The sequence below is a fragment of the Ornithorhynchus anatinus genome, chromosome X1, assembly GCF_004115215.2.
Source record: "Ornithorhynchus anatinus isolate Pmale09 chromosome X1, mOrnAna1.pri.v4, whole genome shotgun sequence".
NCBI classification, from domain to species: domain Eukaryota; kingdom Metazoa; phylum Chordata; class Mammalia; order Monotremata; family Ornithorhynchidae; genus Ornithorhynchus; species Ornithorhynchus anatinus.
In genome coordinates, this window is record NC_041749.1 from 5,745,451 (window position 1) to 5,767,968 (window position 22,518).

The 22,518-nt window shown below is 41.1% G+C and overlaps 1 protein-coding gene across 3 annotated transcripts in view; it reads right to left on the reverse strand.

The window, feature by feature from the left end:
- SNTG2 (syntrophin gamma 2) overlaps positions 1-22,518 on the reverse strand; it is a 221,672-nt gene that overhangs the window by 95,626 nt on the left and 103,528 nt on the right. For 2 of the 3 annotated variants that reach the window (XM_007673306.3, XM_039910428.1), the window contains exons 3-8: positions 18,128-18,184; positions 17,973-18,030; positions 16,895-16,938; positions 16,763-16,804; positions 10,388-10,475; positions 3,736-3,827 (exon numbers count right to left, since the gene is read on the reverse strand). In XM_007673306.3, the coding sequence (XP_007671496.1) occupies positions 3,736-3,827; positions 10,388-10,475; positions 16,763-16,804; positions 16,895-16,938; positions 17,973-18,030; positions 18,128-18,184 (381 nt within the window). The remainder of the gene's footprint in view (positions 1-3,735; positions 3,828-10,387; positions 10,476-16,762; positions 16,805-16,894; positions 16,939-17,972; positions 18,031-18,127; positions 18,185-22,518) is intronic. The other variant, XM_029049964.2, reaches the window with a different exon arrangement.

Consider the following 22,518-nt stretch of genomic DNA (forward strand, 5'->3'; position numbering starts at 1 on the left):
CTTCAGTCCAATCTCCACACAACTGCTGCCTCCTCCACAATCCACTTCAGCCCAACCTCCAGACAACCGCAGCCTCCTCCACAACCCACTGCAGTCCAGTCTCTAAACAACGGCTGCTTTCTCCCCACGTGGAACGACCTGATCACCTTGTATCCCCCCAGCACGTAGAACAGTGCTTTGCACATAGTAAGTGCTTTACAAACACCACCATTATTATTATTATTATTCTCCACAACCCACTGCAGTCCAGCCTCCTCACAGTTGCTGTCTCCTCCACAACCTGCTGTAGCCCATAGGGAGTGTTGGTTTTACGCCTGATTTGTTTTCATCCGTTCACCATTATAGGTGGATCTCGCATCAGAGTGTTACGAGAAGCAGCGTGGCTCAATGGAAAGAGCCCGGGCTTGGGAGTCGGAGGTCGTGGGTTCTAATCCCGGCTCTGCCACTTGTCAGCTGGGTGACCTTGGGCAAGTCACTTCACTTCTCTGTGCCTCAGTTCCCTCACCTGTAAAATGGGGATGAAGACTGTGAGCCCCACGTGGGACAACCTAATTCCCCTGTATCTCCCCCAGCGCTTTGAACAGTGCTTGGCACATAGTAAGCGCTTAACAAATACCAACATTATTATTATCTTCTAAAACGATGGATCAGGAGTTCATGATCTCTCTTTTACTCTCTCACTATTATTATTATCATCATCATAACCACTGTTGTTGCTGTTGTGATATTGGTTAAGCACTTACTCTGTATAAAGCAGTGTTCTAAGGATTGGGGTAGATATAAATAATAATTCCTATGTTAGGAAAGGTACAAATAATAATTCTTAAGGTATAGAGAAGCAGCGTGGTTTAGTAGCAAGAGCCGGGCTTGTGATTCAGAGGCTGTGGGTTCTAATCCCGGCTCTGCCACTCAGCTGTGTGACTTTGGGCAAATCACCTCACTTCTCTATGCCTCAGAGACCTCATCTGTAAAATGGGATTTAAGACCGTAAGCCCCATGTGGGGCAACCTGATTACCTTGTATCTACCCCAGTGGTTAGAACAGTGCTTGGAACGTAGTAAGTGCTTAACAAATATCATCATTATTATTATTATCATTATTTATTAAGGGTTTATTATGTGCTAAGCACTGGGTAGATGTGAGAGAACCAGATTGGGCATAGTGTCTAGCTGTGTGGGCCTCACAGGGGAGAGAGAGGAAGCATTTTATCCCCATTTTACAGATGAGAAAACTGAGATCCAGAGAGGTGAAGGGAATTATCCAAGGTCACACAACAGGCAAGTGTCAAAGCTGCAGCTAGAACCTTTTCTCTAGACTCTAAATCTAGTCAATGCCCTTTCTAGACCTCTTTCTGATATTTCAAAGTTACAATGATCAATCAATTAGCAGTATGTATAGAGCACTTACTGTGTCCAGAGCACTTTACTAAGCACTTCAGAGAGTACAGTAAAACTGAGTTAGTAGACACACTCCCTTCCCACTAAAAGCTTACATTTTTTACATGAAATATACTTGTAGAATTGTTTAAAGACACAAATCACAATTAGAAATGTTTCAATAAGGCCTGAGATACTGCCATACCATAGAAAACATTATTAAAAGTAGGGATTTGTTCCAGAAAATAACGCTACATTTATACCTAAATTAATTACATGAAGAAGCTCTGGATTTCACCCCAGCAAAGCACAGGAAAATTTTGACACTGACAAAAAAGTTAATTAAATATTTTATGTAAGTGACAAATAATTCAAACAATTACATTGCTCAGTTCTTCCGGAGCTTCACATGCATATCTAATTTTATGCAAAGCAAACAATTTGTAATTCTATGTTTTAAAATACCCAACCTTTGAGACCTTTAAGACAGTATTGCAATGACTGTTCAGGAAAAATAATGACTCGCTGCCTTATACAAAATAATTTTCAGTTTCATATCAATAAGCTCAAGAAAATTAGTTTGTAAGGGCCAAGGACTTTAGATGAAATTTTAAATGGGATAAGTTGAAGATGACCGGAAATTTCCTTACGTTAAGAGGGATGGAGGTTTGAACCAAGAGGGCAGAACCAGATCAATTAGTGGTATTTACTGAATATTTGCTGTGTGCAGGGCACTGTACTAAGTACTTGGGAGGTAATTCTCTTCCTCTAGACCATAAGCTTCTTGTGAGCAGGGACTGTACTTACCAACTCTGCTACATTGTACTCTCTCAAGCCCTTAGTACAGTGCTCTGAACACAGTAAAGGCTCAATAAATATGATTGATTCATACAACGGAGTTGGTAGACAAGATCCCTGTCTTCAAGAAGATTCTATACTACATGAGGGAGAAAAAGAGAACATAGGATAAAGGGGAAAGGAACAGCAATAACGAAGCCTTGTTGTGTTAATGGGATCAAGCAATAATGTACTAAGCCTACTGGATGTCCACTTTATTATTTTAAAATGAAAGATTTATGATTCCCACTTGCCTCTATGATATGAACGATTGAAGAATGAATGAATATATTTGTTCATCAGTAAACAGAATGAAATGTTATGCAAGTCTCATTAAAAAAAAAAATTACGGTACTTGGTAAGCCCTTACTATGTACTGAGCACTGTCTAAGCGCTGGGGTAGGAGGTACAAATTAGTTAGGTTGGACACAGTCCCCGTCCCACAGAGGACTCACACCGTTAATCCCAATTTTAAAGATGAGGTAACTGAGGCCCAGAGAAGTGACATGACTTGCCCAAAGTCGCACAGGAGACAAGTGGCAGAGCCGGGATTAGAACCCTTGACTTCGTGACTCCCAGGCCCGGGCTCTATCCACTATGCCTTGCAGCTTCTCTAGAGGTTACCTGATCTCAGACATTACCTGTAAATTGTATAAATTGGTAGGCCAAATTCTCTGATATTTGTATCTTGTATTATACAATGTATGATATCTGAGAGACAACATGGCCCACTGGGAACAGCATGGCACTGGGACTCGGAGGAGCTGGGTTTTAACCCCAGCTCTGCCAATTGCTTGCTCTGTGACCCCAGGTAAGTCACTTAACTTCTCTGTGCCTCAGTTTCCTCAACCACAAACTTGTTCACCCTCCTACTTAGACTATGAGCTCCATGTGGGATAGGGATTGTGTCCAACCTGATAAACCGTTACCTACCCCGGCACTTAGAAGAGTGTGTGACACATAGTAAGCACTTAACAAATACCATAATTATTATTATTAACATAAAGATTTGTTTTTATTAGCTGTCTACATAAGGCAATCACTAATTATTTGTCTAAATCTTTTAGCCATGTTTTCTTTCATGTCAATTGCACTTTATATAATTAGGATGTAGGATGTTTCTCCCTGAAACAAGTTTTGAAAAGGCCAGTCTTTCCTCCTTCGTTTCTTCCTTTTCTCTCTCTCTCTCCCTTTCTCCTTATATCTAGAAACTCAGAATAAACAAAACACACCCAGAAAATACTTCTAAATCACACCAACCTAAGCTCATGGCCTTGCTTCCAGAATGAGAATCAATCCCTGGGCTTAAATATCAAATCTTTAATGATTAGCAATCAAACACTAATGGGAATAGCCACTCAAATCTATTTTATCAATGTTTCTCAGTGAAATCAAGGTAGCCCAATTCACTGCATTGACTTCAGGTGTGCTTCCTGAAACACTGCCCAGAAAAAAGCTCCTTGCTACTTCAGTTTATTATTTCTTCGGAATATTTTCATTGAAATGAATTTAACATGCTTACAGTGTTAGTAGAGTTTCCATTTAAATGCAAACCACTGTCAAAGAGAGGAGAGGAAGTTCTACTGCTCTGATCACTGGAAGGTCCTGGAGAACCTGAAACCAAGTACAGACAAGAATTCCTCAGCTATGTTTAATAAGGAAGGGGAAAAAAAAATCAGACACGGGAAACCTCTGATTTACAAGACTCTAACCATATCTGTCATAACCCATCACAATGAAGTGACTTCAATCCTCAAATATATTTCTTAATTTTAAAATGTTAATAAAATAATTTGCTGTCTACTAGGGCTCCTAAGCTATTTCCCCTCCTAAACTCAGCCAAATCACTGTTCATTAGAGCCATCAGTAAGAGGGAAAGATAGTAGACAAAATATGGACTTGGCTATTTGATACTGACAGAGGTTGGGGGCTAAGGAGATTAGACAGATTGACAAAATGAGGGTCCCAGTAATCCAGTTTTACCTCATTTGGCTAATTGAGGTATACTGTTGTTGCTATTTTTGTTGCTTAGTCACTAAGGTATCTGACTGCTATATTTTTGTTGCTCAAAAATATAGCAGTCATTTAGCTACCTTAGTTGCAGATATGGAAAAGCAGAAAGTTAGGGATGAAATTAAATTTGAAATATATTTTGTAAGTTTAGAATATCACTTTTTTTCTTTCTGCAAACTTCACATTTTCTTCTCACCCACTGTGAGCAAGGAAAGTTCAATTCGATTTCCTAATTGATACGACAGACTGCTTATCCCTGATCTCATTCGATGACATAATTGAAAATCAACAAATCATTCTTCACCAAGAACTTTTGAAAATATGTAACCCTAGTTACAGAAATCCTTAGTTGAAAAAATAGTTGAAAAGTATTTCAGAGAGTTAATGTTCTCCCATGGCTACGATTTGCAAATGCAATTCCGATGAAAGCACTACAGCAGAGTGGCTCAGGGGAAAGAGCCTGGGTTTCGGAGTCAGACGTCCTGGGTTCGATTCCGGACTCTGCCACTTGTCTGCTGTGTGACTGTGGGCAGTTCACCTCACTTCTCCGTGCCTCAGGTACCTCATCTGTAAAATGGGGATTAACTGTGAGCCTCACGTGGGACAACCTGATTACCCTGTTTCTACCCCAGTGCTTAGAACAGTGCTCTGCACATAGTAAGCGCTTAACAAATGCCAACATTATTATTAAAGCGTTCTTTTCTATGATGGTACAGACTCATGAAATCATCTAACTCCCAAATGAGTCACCTTGAGTATATATATAGGGCATCAGTTTATTGAGTCAGGAAATGGTACAGCTTTATATGTCGAGTGTCATATGATGACCTTAACTTAGATGTCTCCTGGCCCATCTCTACCCCTTCCATATTCAGTGATGACTTGCCATAGTCAGTCGTGACTTGATGACTACCCGACTTGCTAGTCATCAATCGCAGAAGGAACAGGTCAATCGTTATTTGTGACGACCAAAGAACCTCCCAGCTATGGCTGATCGTTACAGTATGAGAAAGAGAAGCAGTGCAGCCTAATGGAAGGAGCATAGGAAGGACTGGATTTTCGTCCTGACTCCACCACGTGTCTGCTACGTCACCGGGGACAACTCATTTCGCTTCTCTGTGCCTCAGTCTCCTCATCTGTAAAAGGGGAATGAAATACTAGTTTTCTCCCCCCCTTCAGACTGCAGACCCCATGTGGACCAGGGACTTTGTCCGAGCTGACTTTCTTGTATCAACCTCAGCACTTGTGAAGCAGCGTGGCTCAGTGGAAAGAGCATGGGCTTTGGAGTCAGGGCTCATGAGTTCGAATCCCAGCTCTGCCACTTGTCGGCCGTGTGACTGTGGGCAAGTCACTTCACTTCTCTGTGCCTCAGTTCCCTCATCTGTAAAATGGGGATTAAGACTGTGAGCCCCACGTGGGACAACCTGATTCCCCTATGTCTACCCCAGCGCTTAGAACAGTGCTTGGTACATAGTAAGCGCTTAACAAATACCAACATTATTATTATTATCACTTAATACAGTGTTTAGCACATAATAATGCTGATACTCCTCCTCCTCCTCCTTCTATTACTACTACTACTACTAATAATTATGATACCTGTTAAGTGCTTACTATGTGCCAAGCACTGTTCTAAGCACTGGGGTAGATACAAGTTAGTCAGTCAGGTTAGACACAGTCCCTGTCCCACACAGGGCTCACAGTCTTAATCCCCATTTTACAGATGAGGTACCTGAAGCCCAGAGAAGTGAACTGACTTGCCCCAGGTCACACAGACATGTGGCGTGGTGGAGCCGGGATTAGAACCCAGGACCATTCCAGGCCCGTGATCTATCCACGTAGCCGCACCGCTTCTCATGAAAGCGGCTTCTCATGAAGTGACTTGCCCAAGGTCACACAGCAGGCAAGTGGCAGAGCCTGGATTAGACCGTAAGCCCGTCAAACGGCAGGGACCGTCTCTATCTGTTGCCGACTTGTTCATCCCAAGCGCTTAGTACAGTGCTCTGCACATAGTAAGCGCTCAATAAATACTACTGAATGAATGGATTAGAACCCATGACCTTCTGACTCCCAGGCCCGGAATCTAGCCACACCACCATGCTGCTTCTCTATGACTAATATTAACCTTAGTCTTTGTCAAGTGCTTAGTATGTGACAAGCACTATTCTAAATGCCGGGGCGGATACAAGATAATCAGGTTGAACCTAGTCCCTTCCCAACATGGGGCACACAGAATAAGTAGAAAGGAGTAGGATTTAATCCCCATTTTTCCAATGAGGAAACTGAGGCACAGAAAAGATAAGCAACTTGCCCAAGAGCCTTCATCAGATCAGAATCCGAGCCAGGATTAAAAAAAATTAAAATATATTTTTTACGTGCTTCCTATGTGCCAAGCACTGTTCTAAGCAATGGGGTAGATGCAAGCTAATCAGGTTGGACACAGTCCCTTTCCCATACAGGGCTCACTATCTTAATCCCCAGATGAGGAAACCGAGGCACGGAGAAGTGAAGTGACTTGCCCAGGGTCACAGAGCAGACACGTGGCCGAGCCGGGATTAAAACGCCCGTCCTCTGACTCTCAGGCCCGGGCTCTTTCCACTAATCCAAACTGCTTTTCAATAGTAGGTGTTTAGCCACTATCCACAATTATTGCTATTACCAAAAAAAGCTAAAGATGTCCAGAGAATGAAAGCGGGAAGAAAAGAGCTAGGCCAATAGCAGTGGCAACCCCCAAGCAAAGGGCAATCTCATGGGGACTTAGAAAAGAAGAATTTTTTAATCACACACTGACCTTTACAACCACATCCACAGAGATGAGTGAGATCAGTAGAAACAACATATCCATATTGGAAGACAACGTTGCCCGCATAAATGCATAGATGATAAATGGAATTAATAATAATGTTGGTATTTGTTAAGCGCTAACTATGTGCGTAGCACTGTTCTAAGCGCTGGGGGAGATACAAGGTCATCAGGTTGTCCCGCGTGGGGCTCACAGTCATCATCCCCATTTTACAGATGAGGTCACTGAGGCCCAGAGAAATGAAGTGACTCGCCCACAGTCACACAGCTGCCAAGTGGCAGAGCGGGGATTCGAACCCATGATCTCTGACTCCAAAGCCCGGGCTCTTTCCACTGAGCCACGCTGCTTCTCTTTAATGGAATTTAGACCATTTCCTATTGATAGGTATGCATGAATGGCTGCCTGTTATGCAAATGCTTAGAACAGTGCTCCAGCACTTAGAACAGTGCTCGGGCACATAGTAAGAGCTTAATAAATACTATAATTTTTAATTATTATTCCTATGCACGCCCATGCCCGTCTCCACTGGGTGCTGTGGCTAGAAACAGCTGATGAAGCAGCAGCAATAATAATAATAAGGTTGGTATGTGTTAAGCGCTTACTATGTGCAGAGCACTGTTCTAAGCACTGGGGGAGATGCAGGGTGATCAGGTTGTCCCACGTGGGGTTCACAGTTAATCCCCATTTTACAGATGAGGGAACTGAGGCCCAGAGAAGTGAAGTGACTTGCCCACAGTCACACAGCTGACAAGTGGCTCGGTTAATGGCATTTCAGCCATCCAATCGTATTTATTGAGCACTTACTGTGTGTAGAGCACTGTACTAAGCACTTGGGAAAGTGCAACCCAACGACAAACAGTGCTCGCAACTGTTCACAACAAGTTTACAGTCTAGAGAGGGGGAGATAGACATCAATACAAATAAATCAAATGACAGATCTGCACATAAGTGCTGTGGGGCGGGGGGGGGGGGGGGGAAGAGCAAAGGGAAGGAGTCAGGGCGACGCAGAAGGAAATGGGAGATGAGGAAAAGTGGGATTTAGTCTGGGAAGGCCTCTCGGAGGAGATGGGCTTTCAGTAAGGCTTGGAAAGGGGGAGAGACTCATTGTCTGTTATTGACTCGTTACTAAAATATTGTACTTAGGACTTGGGCGAATACAATCCAGCCGGTTTGGAAGACAGGATGCCTACTCACAGACCGGAGGGGTAGTTCGCGGACTACTCGATCACTGCAAAAGGGTCGACAGAGGCCTCGAAGCTTCTCTGAGGGCAACTTAACTTCTCTGTGCCTCAGTTACCTCATCTGTAAAATGGCGATTAAGACTGTGAGCCCCACATGGGACAACCTGATTAGCTTGTATCTACCCCAGCACTTAGAACCGTGCTCTGCACATAGTAAGTGCTTAACAAATACCATAAAAAACTGGAAGAGCACAGTGGAGGGAGTAGATATACTCCATGCTCTCCAGGAGCTTACAATCTAGTGGCGGAGACAGACTAACAATAATGATAATGATAATAAATGATAGTATTTATTAAGCATTTAATATGTTTCAAGAACTATCCCCGCTCCACCCGGGACTCACACTCAAAGTAGAAGGGAGTAGATTTATTCAACATTTTACAGATGAAGCACATCAAAAATTAAGTGACTTGCCCGAAGTCACACAGCAGACAAATGGCCGAGGCAGAATTAGAACTCAGGTCCTCTGACTGCCAGCTCTTTCCACTAGGCCATACTGCTTCCAAACAAACTAAAATACAGGTGAGAGAGGTAGATTTCCTGAAATGATCTTGTGTTCATTTTCTGTGCAGAAAGGAAGTAGAAAAGGACCCGAAGAAGGGCCCCTCTCACCTTCTATTGCCTCCTCTTTTAGAGGACAGGGATGGAATTTAGTACAGTGCTCTGCACAAAATAGGCGCTCAATAAATATGACTGAATGAATGAATTGTACCTGCCCCGCCTTTGAAACTTTGCTGTCCAAAGTACTCGTCTCCTAGAACCATGTGAGTCCCATCTCTGGGATTTAAATGATGATGGTGATCATGGCATTTGTTAAGCGCTTACAATGTACCAGGCACTGTTCTTAGCCCTGGGGTAGATACTAGAAAATCAGGTTGGACACAGTCCCTGTCCCACATGGGGCTTAAAGCTCTCAAACCCCATTTGACAGATGAGGGAACTGAGGCCCAGAGAAGTCAAGTGACTTGTCCAAGTACACACAGCAAAGTGGCAGAGCCGGGATTAGAACCCATAACTTTCTTGGGAGTCAGAGATCGTGGGTTCTAATTCCGACTTTGTCACTTGTCAGCTGTGTGACTTTGGGCAAATCACTTAACTTCTCTGGGCCTCAGTTACCTCATCTATAAAATGGGGATAAAGACTGTGAGCCTCAAGTGGGACAACCTGATTACCTTGTATCTACCCCAGCACTTAAAACAGTGCTTGGCACATAGTAAGCACTTAACAAATACCATCATCATTATTATTAATGCACATCCAACACCTAGTTTCCTTTGGTGTCATCCACACTGTTTCCCAAATCCTATTGGTCCCCTAACTCTGCAGCAATTAGCACAGTGTTTGATACATAGTCAACACTTAACAAGTGACATAATCATTATTCTATCACACTATGCCTTGAGTCTATAATAATGTTGGTATTTGTTAAGCGCTTACTACGTGCCGAGCACTGTTCTAAGCGCTGGGTGGGGTAAAAGGTGATCAGGTTGTCCCACATGGGGTTCACAGTCTTAATCCCCATTTTACAGATGAGGTAACTGAGGCACAGAGAAGTGAAGCGACTTGCCCACAGCTGACAAGTGGCAGAGCAGGGATTTGAACCCATGTCCTCTGCCTCCCAAACCTGGGCTCTTTCCACTGAGCCACGCTGCCTCTCCATTAGCCACTACAGTTCTTCCCAAATATTCCTATTCCCTCTTGTCTTTCCTATTATTTTCCTGTTTTCATTGTCTCATCCTTCCTTATGTGTCCGTCACCCATCCTCTCCTTCCTGTCTAATTCTTAGATTGTAAACCCCTCCGGTCCAGGGACAGCATCAAAATAAAAACCCATGTTTTTACGTTTTCTTTCCAGTTCTTAGTACAGTGCCCTGTAGCATTAAGGCAGTTGCTGAATAGACACTATTAGACACCACACCTTATTACATTTTAATAACAAAATATAGTTAAAGGTAATTTAAAATGCAGACTACCTTAAGAAAGAAACCCCATTACTGATTAGATATCAAAACCTATCCTTTTCTCTCTCTGGAAAAGATTTATATACCTGCCAGTGTAATAAATGCCATAGATGGTGTAGAAAAGAAGGATATTCACCCATTTCTTTTTGCTCTTACCTAATGGGAGCTTCAGAAACGATGGAGCTTCCCTGAGATACTGAACTGTGATGGTAACCTCATCACCAGCGTTTCGCAATAGATGCACCTGTCAGTGTGATAAAGAGAAGCATCTTTATTAAAATAAAATGAAGCTATGTTGAAGGAATCAGGATCAAGGAATCTACCCCAACATGGTGTGTTCACCTTTAATCATACTGAAGGCTCAAACAGAAGTGATAATGAAAGAGGATCGATGTAAAAAAAACTGAAAATACTGTGTTTTGTGAGCCTGAATATTTGCATATTTGGGTAACATTAATTTAATCAAAATGAAACATTTTCCATTTCCTTTATGGATGGAAGATCTCATAAGTCTATTATTGGTCTACTATATCATCGATACCTGTGTTCAAATATTAACAAAGAGAAAAAAATTGATAGCATTTTCCTAGATAACCTGACAATTTCCCAAGTAAGTCTGACCCTGGGATCTTTCGTTGAGGGTCGGTTTCCGATTTATAATATCAAATGGGGGAAAAGTCTGAACAAGTGAAACCATGCTTCACGTTGACGACCGAACCGAAATTGTTCACAAAACTGACCCCAGGTCCTGTTTAAATAGTGCATGTAATCCTTCATTTTAGGTCATTCACATCCTTTTAGTTTGTCATCAACACCTTGGAGGTTCCTCCGCCTCCCGGTAGGCTTTCAAAATAGCAAAATGGGAAAAAAAATAAAGTCTATTTTTCGATTTCGATGAGCACATTTATTACTAAATATTGCCCAGTGATCTTTGGAGTTGTAGTTTCATTTCCTCCACTATAATTTAGAAATATTTTTTTTCTTAAAAACAGTCAGTGGAATCCATCTGCTTCGAACTCAACTCTGGTTGTTGTCATGCTGTATTATGTGTGAATTTCTGCCACTTTATCATTTTAGTCCAAATTATGCAACTGATTACATAATGATTACAGTCATTTCCTTTCAGGTTCAGTCACTGATTTATGTAGGTTACCTTGTTTGTTGAAAGATGGTTTTACTCATTAAAACAGGTTTTAAAGGTTTTTACTTCCAGGAAAATTTGATTACTCTAAGGGCATTTTGCTAGGAAAGAAATGACAGAAATCATTGAAAAGCAATTGGCAGGTCACGAATAGGAGAGAAGATATAACAGAAGATTCAATTCCATTTACATGACTCTTGAATGTTTGCAATTTGTTTCACATTGAAGAAGAATAACCATTAGGTTTGGATATGCATTAAATTATAGGCAGATTTCCTTTTTCTTTCCAACTGCGTATCGCTGTACAGGAAGCAAAGCTCTTCACAAAATTGAGCCAGGTCCTGTTTAAACAGGGCATGCAACCCTGCATTTTAGATCATACACATCCTTTTGCTTTGTCATCAACACCTCGGAGCGTGAGCAGGGATTGTCTCCGTTGCTGAATTGTACTTCCCAAGCGCTTAGTACAGTGCTCTGCGCACAGTTAGCGCTCACTTAATACGACTGAATGAATGAGTTTCCTTATATGGCCCTTTCTTATCTTTGTGGTAGAAATTTTTATTGGGAGAAAATAATTAACCCAAACTAAATGACGCTTTTGGTAAAAATGTAAAATGGACCAGCACCTCAGCACATCCCCCCATCTGCCTCTTATCTAGGTGTGCGAATTTACACCTTAGCAATGCTCTCAAACCGGAATCCATCACTTTAGCATCTAACTGTTTCTACACAATGGGTTTCTCTGTCTAGTCACAGGCCCCGCAGCAGTTCGTCATTGTGTCACGGTTTTATGGTTTGGTGTTTTTTTTTAAGATTGGGTTTCATGTTGATACGTAGCCCCCCTGCTTGTTTACCCCTTTCCAATTCACCACTTTCCAATTCACCTGTTGTCATCCATTCTCCTCACATTATCATCAGTCCAGCTAACTTACTATGAACACTGACACAGTGCTGGTGAGCTCGCTGCGGTCTAGGAGTCTACTAATTATAATTAAGATTTCTATTAAGTGTTCGCTACATGCCAAAATAGTAAAAGTATTAGTAGGAGTAATTACTGAATATCTACTTGAATAGGACCTAGAGCTGGGGACACACAGAACGGAATAGAACAGTGACCCAACCTGCCACATCCGGAAGATACAAACAAAAATATTTACGAGGAGCTGAGGTTGGGAAGATTCATAGGATGGCAGTTTGATTTTGAGAGACGCCAACGCAGACCACCAGATACTTCTACAGAGAAGTAGAAGGTATAGAGGTAATCAATTCAGGGCTTTCAAACACTCTTCACTAAGGACATTTCCAGGATTTTTGATTTAAAGAAACGGCAAGGCCTAGAGGAAAGAGTAAGGTCTGGGAGTCGGAGGATGTGGATTCTAATCCCCCATCTGCCTCTTATCTGCTGTTTGATCTTGGGCAAGCCACTTGGCTTATCTGTTTCCTTGTTGCCTTATCTACAAAATGGGGATTTAACTCTTTCTCTCCCTCCAACTTTGACTCTGAGCTCCATGTGGGACCTGTACTAACCCAGTGCTTGCTGCAGTGCTTGGCACATTCATTCATTCATTCACTGGTATTTATTGAGCACTTACATGTGCAGAGCACTGTACTAAGCGCTTGGAATGTAGAAATCGGTAACAGATAGAGACGGTCCCTGCCCTTTGACGGGCTTACGGTCTAATCGGGGGAGACGGACAGACAAGAACAATAGCAATAAATAGAATCAAGGCACATGGCAAGCACTAAACACGTACAGTTCATTCATTCATTCAATCGTATTTATTGAGTGCTTACTGTGTGCAGAGCACTGTACTAAGCACTTGGAATGTACATTTCAACAACAGAGACAACCCCTGCCCAATAACGGGCTCACAGTTATTATTATTAAAAGATATTGCTCTAATATTTTTTAAAGTGGTAAAAGGCAGGTATAAAGAAGCACCATGGCCTAGTGGATAGAGCATGGGCCTGGGCATCAGAAGTACTTGGGTTCTAATCCTGGCTCCACTGCTTGTGTGTTGTGTAACTTTGAGCAAATCACTTCACTTCCCCTGTGCCTCAGTTATCTCATCTGTAAAATGGGCATTAAGACTGTGAGCCCCATGTGGGAGAGGGACTGTGTTCAACCTGATTAGCTCTCATCTACTCCAGCGCTTAGAGTAATTTCTGGCACGGAGTAAACTCTTAAAAAATACCAATAAACAAAATAGCATAGATGGAATTAGTAATTATGGCATTTCTTGAGGTCTTACAATGTGTCAAGCACTCTTTTCACCATCAGAGTCGCCATAAATTAATCAGGTCAAACACAATATCTGTCCCACGTGGGCCTCAAAGTCTAAGTGGGAGGTAGAACCAGCATTTAATCCCCATTTTACAAACACTTCTCTAGACTATAAACTCCTTACGGTCAGGGAATGAGTTTACCAACTTTGAGAAATAAGGGAAGTCATTTTCCTGGGGAAAAAAATAATGGAAACTTTTATATAAATAATACAAAGTATCTTTACATACTAATTTTAAATTACCTGGACATATTGTAACAGACATTTTTTAGGGTGCAATGTGGCAGGATTCTTTGAATGTATCAAACCTTGACAACTTTGTATCTACCCCAGTGCTTAATAGAGTGCCTGGCACATAGTAAGATCTAAACAAAGACCATTAAGAAAAAAAGTAAAAAAAATGCAAGCCATTTACTTCTAAATGTGGGTGAAATTACTAGAAGCTTCCTTAAACACCTAAAGAAGAATTAAAATTCCCAAGGCTCTTGGGTTTACTTTGAACCCCTGTGTTTCTCTTCAAAGATTTCAGTTTCAAAGCATGGAGTTTTCTTTTAAGCCCAAATGATTATTTTTCCTGGAAACCTAAAATTGCTTTCTACAATTGCCACTGTCAGCAACTCAACATACTAAAGGAACAAATAACCTTTCTTATGAAGCTGAGCCATTTGATTTTGATGTCAAATCGGCACAATACACTGTTCCACCTGAGTTCGTATTTGCAGGAACACCTGCATGATGAAAGGGGAATCAAAATATGCCAAATAGGCAAATAAAACTTGAATCCACTGCAGCTGTTTTTACAGAGCACTGGGAATATAGAAGAAAATTGCTTAAGGCAAAACATCTTTTCTTGCACCAAATGAAGCATGAAGTGCTTATTGGAGGCACCATAACTTCATCATGCTGCAGAAACGCCTAGAATACATTTTTTAATGGTATTTGTTATACGCTTACTATAGATCAGACACCATACTAAGTACTGGAGATCATCATTTTGAACACAGTCCCTGTCCCACATAGGGCTCACAGTCATTATCGCCATTTTACAGATGTAAGTGAGGCACAATAGTATATAGTATAGTATGAACCATTTAATCTGTTCCAAAAAAATTAAAAATATGGGTCGTCTACTAGTGGTTGGAATATGTCAAAAGGTAATTTTATAGTTCTCTCTTAAATTCCATAAGTGGGGTTGATATAAGCACCAGTTTCTCACTGCAGATATATTCACTGAACAACAACAGAGGAGACCTTGAAAGATCAGTAAGTAATTGTTTCGAATGCCGACACTGAGGAATCCTTCGAAATACACAAGACTTTTTTTTTTTTTTTTAACTTCATACCCTTTCACTATTTCTCAGAAGAGTAAGATAAGGTTAGCAGGACAAAAGTATTTGTATACTTCTTGGAATCATTTTATGTTATAATTAATTCTAAATTGAAATATTTTGGCCTATTTCTTAGCTAAACAGAATTTGTAAGCGTGACCTACAGACAGTCTTTAGTCCACTAACAGGACTCTTCAACAATTTACTTATAATCCAGGATATATTCTACTCTTTGCAATAAAACATACACGATTAAGTTTTATTCTGTATTTTGTTCAGTTAAAAAAAAAAAAACATACTCTTAATTACGTTTGGCCAAATTCTTAAAACCCCAGTGCCATAGGTCAACTATTAAAGCATATACTTTTGCTACAGGAGTTTCCTTTTTCTTGGTGAATTCATTCGACTATTTTTTGGTTGATACGTGAATTATTGAGATGTGCAATTTTCACCACTTTCAACTGTGCACTGACCTTGAGATGAGTCCATACTGAAGCACACCTTTTCAGAAATAGGAAAAGTGCTACTATCAGTGTCAATTTGGGGGCAAATTATTTAACTAGAAGATGAGTGTGATGTCTTCAAGTGCTAAACTGCTATCAACTCAGATTCTGTTTCTGGCAGCTGTCATGTATAAACCAGTAGCGCTAGACAAAAATGCATTATTTTCTAGCTTGTCATCCATATAAATTATGAATCCGACAGATAAGGTCCATGAATCATTCTCCACTCCAAAAACCTCTACATTATTCTTTTCAGACAGTAAGGGTTGGATGTGTAAGCCACAAACAAAAAAGGGTCCATTTCCATTCTTGTGAGAAAAGTTGAAGTAGGGAAAAAGTTAGACCCCCAAATGTCAGGTGTACGTGGGGAAATCTTGCCCATCCACCTCCACATCAAACAAAAACTCCTCCCCTTCAGCTTTAAAGCCCCCTCCGACCTCACTTCACTGCTCTCCTTCTACAACCCAGCCCGCACAGTTCGTTCCTCTAATGCCAACCCTCTGGCTGTACCCCGATCTCATCTGTCTCGCCACCAACCTCTAGGTCCACATTCTCTCTCTGGCCTGGAATACCCTCCCTCCTCCTATCAGACCAATAATTGCTCTCCCTCACTTTAAAGTCTTATTGAAGGCCCTTCTCCTCCAAGAGGCCTTCCCTGACTAAGCCCTCCTCTCCTCCCACTCCCTTCTGCGTCACCCTGATTTGCTCCTTTCATTCATCCTCCCTCCCATCCCCACAGCACCTGTGTATCTCTCTGTAATTTATTCATTTATGTACCTTAATGTCTGTCTCTCCCTCTAGACTCTGAGCTCGTTGTGGGCAGGGAATGTGTCTACTTACTGTTCTATTGTACTCTCCCGAGAGCTTACTACAGTGCTTTACACACAACAAGCGTTCAATAAATGCGATTGAAATCTTGACCTGTGCCAGAGCTTAGCCCAGAATGACCAGAGAGAGGTTTGTGGTTTATTATTTACTATTTTGCCGCTGTGCTTGCTATCCTCCTCCCCTCCTGGACTGCCCGCTCTCATACATCGGCTTCCAACCCCCGTCTGAACACCTGCTGGCCACTCATTTTGTTCGATCTGTGCCATCCCGCAGTATTATGTTTCCATTTCCCTTCCTGAAGCTTGGCTTCCACCCCATTTTAGCCGCTCGGCCTGTGTCAACCTTTCTGTAATAGATCGAGGAGATAGAGTTTCAAGTCACGCAAGTAAAACAAACGATCCACTGCACAATATGGCAGAAGAACTAGAAGTCTTTATAAAACTTACCACTTCTTCATGGGTAGCATTTTCTACATTGATGCCGTTAACCTAAACGGATAACAGATTTAGAAATGTGTGCCTTGTTCAGATAAGAATGAAAAAGGGGAATATGGGGGCTCGAACATAGAGCGTACTGACCTGGGTTACCGCATCTCCTATAAATAACATTCCCGTTTGATCAGCTGTGGGGTGACAAAAATGGCCAGAGTTAAGAGACTTTAAAAGGTGGTATTCTTCATTTGGGCAGTGGCTTTCACAGAGCATCTGGATCATACAATTGGAACTGGTTTTCCTGTAAAAATGCCAGTGGCGTAGCAATCAGCAATCATCCAGAACGACTAAATAGATTGGAACCAATTTTAAGCAAATTAAGAGAATTACTTTCCAGGCACAGAGGACTTGTTTAATATGGAAACTAAATGTCACTTCTCACTAATGAAGGATTTCATTAAAATTATGTAGAAACTCTCGTCCGTGTTTTTCATTAGACTGACAGACGAGCAAAATAGTAACTCCGGAAGCTAGTTGGCAACATTTTTTTTTTTTTCCCACAGGACTATTTTAATTAAAGACATTTTGACAAGAATGTTTTTAAAAACTTAATATGTGGTTTAAATTAATTCCTGTCGACATTATTTCCACTCAATATCTTCATAGTCCTAGATGCGATTTTTTTCCGTATATGAATCCGAATAATAGTGGAAAAATGAGAAAATTTCATTTTACCTAGGTTTTTTCTCATTCAAAATACTTTAAGAATACAGGAAGATTGACTGTAAGGTAAAATGGGAGACTGATAATAGTTTATACTTACAACACTTGCAACTTCTTTTGTATTGTACTCTCCCAAGTATTTAGTACAGTACTCTGCACAAAGTGCTCAATAAATACCATAATTGATTAATTGATTGATTGGACTATTTACAATAAGTCAAGTGGAAAAGCCTAATGTTGCCATCTCAAACAATTGACAGTAGCAAGTAATGTCTGAAAGAAATTATCATCATACTGTATTTTCTTTATATATTAGAATGTTTGAAATCTGTGCATCCACTCAAGTGCTTAGTACAGTGTATAGGACACAGTAAGTGCTTGACAAATAGCATAAAAAAAGTAAAATAATCCAAATAAAAATATTCTAAAATGCTCAATTCTGGATTTGGAACATAACAGAAAATAGGATGAAGGGTTTGAAAATGTTGTTGGTTTTTTTTACCTGCTTGAGCTTTGAATATTTTGGATATGACGACAGGAACTTTGTGCTCAGCTCCTCCCTGTAAAAACGTGATGCAGAAGGAAATGTAACAACTGTCCATTTCCACTGCATTTTGGAGTTTAGAGAGAAAGAACTGAAACAGAGGATCTCTGTACCTTTATACTCAGTCCCAAGCCACCAACTGGTTGTCTGCGAAGTGCAACAGTTCTGTGCTTTAAAAAATTGTAGAAAAAAATAAATTTCGGTGAAAATAGAATACCTGAGCACACAAAGAGAAATTTTTCTTAATTCACTCATTTTAACTGCCTTACTGCCTTAACTGCTTAGCTTGAAAAGCATCCTTGAACCTCATCAGCATTTTATGATCCACTATTTAATAGTCATCTAAAGGACGCATCCTTGTCCCACGCCATGTCGACAATAAAAAATAAGGCACAATACAAACAAACCCCCTGCTTTTGCTTTCATCTTCCTCTTGAAGGGAAGTGGGTTAGAGAAGACAGAAATAACTGAAGATCCATGGAAGTAAAAGCTCTTTTTCTTCTCTTCTGCCGTCTCACACTTGCCCTTCTCCTGAAGGCACTGTTGAATCAGAAAAATAATCCAGTGCTCTGAGATGCTAACATCTACATAATCATGCGTGCAAAGTTCCAAAGAGAAAGCAAAAATGAAAATTTTCACCTACTCTTTGTCTCAAGTCATGAAATGCTCAATTTTTAAAAGTCAATATGAATTAAGTTGGCGACAGTCTTTGCGTCTTTCTTATTGAAATAATGAAGGTATGCCAGAAATTTGGAGGGAATTATCAGCCAGACATAATGGCTGAGAATGTTTTTTATTAGGTTAGGTCTGGGAACAGATACTAATAGGCTATACATGCGTGTATATAAATGGTACTTGTTAGAGTCTTATCATATACTCCAGATATTTGGGTTCCAGCATATTCAGAATTTCTCTACTTGCACCCTATAATCAATCGATCGTGTTTATTGAGTTCTTAACGTTTGCAGAGCATTGTACTAAGCACTTGGGAGAGTACAACACAGCAATATAATGGACGCATTCCCTGCCCATAACGAGCTTACAGTCTAGAGGGGGAGAGACAGACGTTCATATAAATGAATTCATTACCGATATGTACATTAGTGCTGTGGGGCTGGGAGGGGGGATGAATAAAGGGAGCAAGTCAGGGTGACACAGAAGGGAGTGGGAGAAGAATAAAGGTGGGGCTTAGTCAGGGAGGCCTCTTGGAGGAGATGGGCCTTCAATAAGGCTTTGACTGGGGAGAGAGTCATTGTCTGTCAGATTTGAGAAGGGAGGACATTCCAAGCCAGAGGCAGGAGGTGGGTGAGAAGTCAGTGGCAAGATAGATGAGATTACGGGACAGGGAGTAGGTTGGCATTAGAGGAGTGTGTGGGCTGGGTTGTAGTAGGAGAGTAGTGAGGTGAGGTAGGAGGGGGAAGGGTAATCGAGTACCTTAAAGGCAATAATGGAATCAATTTTCTCAACGGTATCATCAAACGAAACAAGGAAAAGAATATTGCCATAGGAAGGTCTTGGTTCGCGCTCTTATCAGTAGCAGCCCTGTAAGAGGGATCCCTCAGCAGGCTACCGAAACAGCATCATTCAGCTCTGGGCACTAATACACGTTAAAATGTTTATTTCCTAAGTTCCATCTTGAGGGCCTGGTGTGCTGAAATCAATTCCTCACAAACTCCATCTAAATGAACAATTCACTCTTGCTCTCAAAAGTTGGAAATTGTTACAAAGAAAATGATAGGGCTGATTTTTGGAAGAGGGTTTCTAAAAGCTCTTTGAGGGAATGAATCATGTCTATTAATTATACTGCATTATGCTCTCCCAAGTCTTGGGAATAGAGCCCTGCACAAAGGATATACTTAGTAAATGCTGTTGGTTATGGGCAGGGGATAAGTCTGTAATATCGCTATATCGTACTCTCCCAAGTGCTTAGCACAGTGCTCTGCACATGGTAAGCACTGAGTAAATATAGTTGATTGATTTCTCCACCCTTAACCTCAAACCCTGGAACAGGCTTTATGCAAGGTGTCCACTTCCATTTTGAGATTGATGATGATGATGGTATTTGTTAAGTGCTTACTATGTGTCAAGCATAATTCTAAGATCTGGAGTAGAGACAAGCTAATCAGGTTGGACACAGTCCCTGTCCCACATGGGCTCACAGTCTTAATCCCCATTTTACAGATGAGGTGACTGAGGTCCAGAGAAGTGAAATGACTTAGCCAAAGTCACACGGCAGACTCGTAGCAGAGCCGGCATTAGAACTCAGGTCCTTCTGACTCCCAGGCCCGTGTTCTGTCCACAAGGCCATACTGCTTCTACATGGTTGTTGAGCGTTCAGGAGAATTGGAAAAGGACAAGCAGGATGAAAACAAGGATGTAGATACCATGAAGCGTCATCATGGTGTCATAGTTTGTCGGGGATCCTTGATCCTTTTTTTCTGTCAACATGTCAGTAACCTTTCCTTCTAGGATCAAGCCATGGACAAGCTTCGAAGAAAAGCGGCTGAGCCACTGGCTGGAAAATATCTAACTTCACTCCTAAAGCAGTCACAGTAATAATAATAACAACAATAGAAGTACTTGTTTAGCCAAGCATTGTACTAAAGTCTGAGATAGGTACAAGATAATCGGATCCCTCATGGGGCTCAGAGTCTAAGTAAGGGGGAGAATAGGTATTGAATCCTCATTCTGCAGACAAACGAACTGAGGCACAGAGAAGTGAAGTGATTGGCCCAAGGTTACAGAGCAGACAACTGGCGGAGCCGGGATTAGAACCCATGACCTCTGACTGCCAGGCCAGTGTTCTATCCACTAGGCCATGCTGCTTCCTACAACAAACCAAGACAGAATCGGCAACAACGTCCATAGATTCTTTCGATAGCTCGGTTCTCTGCCTTCCTAGAGAAGTACTGAAAATTTTGATGACTCTAAATTTATTTCATCCTCATCTCAACAGCGTGCTAGACTGTAAATTCACTGTGGTCAGGAAATATTGTTATATTGTATACTCTCAAGCCCTTAATACAGTGCTCTGTTTACAGTATGCACTCGATATATACCACTGATTCATTGGTGAAGGCTGATAAAGATACAAGGTGAATTCTATTGGAAATTTCATAGGCAGATTTAACTTTTAAAAACTTTATGTAATCCCCTTTAACATTCAGAGAGCGTAGCATCCATAGTGTAACGGTATCTAAGAAATGAATCATTTATTTGGAATCGGGATAAAGTGTTTTGTGCCGTAAATGACAACTAATCTATAAGGTTTTTGCTTTCTACAGCATTTTGAAGGTTCATACCTGAACAAGTTATTAATTCATTTTTTTTATGCTGGCCATCTTTTTATCTATCTGTAATTTCCCTGATGGTTAGAAGTCTTTGATAACTTGGAAAATAAACGGTTCATCAGTTTCCAAAATTAAAGTAACTCTGAAGGGGTCCTAATTCTGTCTCTGCCACTTACTTGTGTGCCTGACCTTTGCCTAGTCATTTAACTTATCCGTGGCTCAGTTTCCTCATCCGTAAAATGGGGATTATATATGCCCATGAGTCCATACAGAAGAGGGACTGTGTCCAACGGGTAATCTTGTATCTATCTCAGCACATGGCTCAGTGGAAAGAGCATGGGCTTTGGAGTCAGAGTTCATGGGTTCGAATCCCAGCTCGGCCACTTGTCAGCTGTGTGACTTTAGGCAAGTCACTTAACTTCTCCGTGCCTCAGTTCCCTCATCTGTAAAATGGGGATTAAGACTGTGAGCCCCACGTGGGACAACCTGATTCCCCTGTGTCTACCCCAACGCTTAGAACAGTGCTCGGCACGTAGTAAGCGCTGAACAAATACCAACATTATCATTATTATTATTATTCACTAAGTACGGTGGTTGGCACATAGCGAACACCTATCAAATACTATAATCATTATAATGAAGTCTTGTATCAAACAACGAGATATATTGCAGACATTTGGGAGATGGATCACAGCTCGATGGATATTTCTCAGGAGGGGAGGGACTCTTCTTTACTGGAAACCAGTCACGGCTGGGGCTACTAAGAAGGAGTCACAGAAGAAAAGACAAGCTCGGCAAGCGATGAATGCATCAGCCCAGCTAGGCCCAACTTTTCCAGTGTACAGTATAGTGAACATCCATCAGTCTCTTCAGGCACATAGCATACATGGATAGGATTTCTCCAACACTAACATTTTCTTTGAAAACCTCACAGTTCTAGTATCGAGTTATACGTATATAAATAGTGTCCCCAGGCTAACACTTGAGAGTTTCACTGTAGATAAAATGGAGTTTCTCAGATTCCCTTTTAACCTTTTGCAGAGTCCTACTTGTTAAGTAGAAAGGTGGAATTTTGACCTCATGGTAAGTATTGCACATGCTCTTGATTTGTCAGGATGAAATTTGGGATTCTGATAAACATTATCAAAATGAAAGTAATGTTTTTGAAATAAGTGATGCGTATTTGCCCCCCTAAAAGATAAAACAACAGGTCA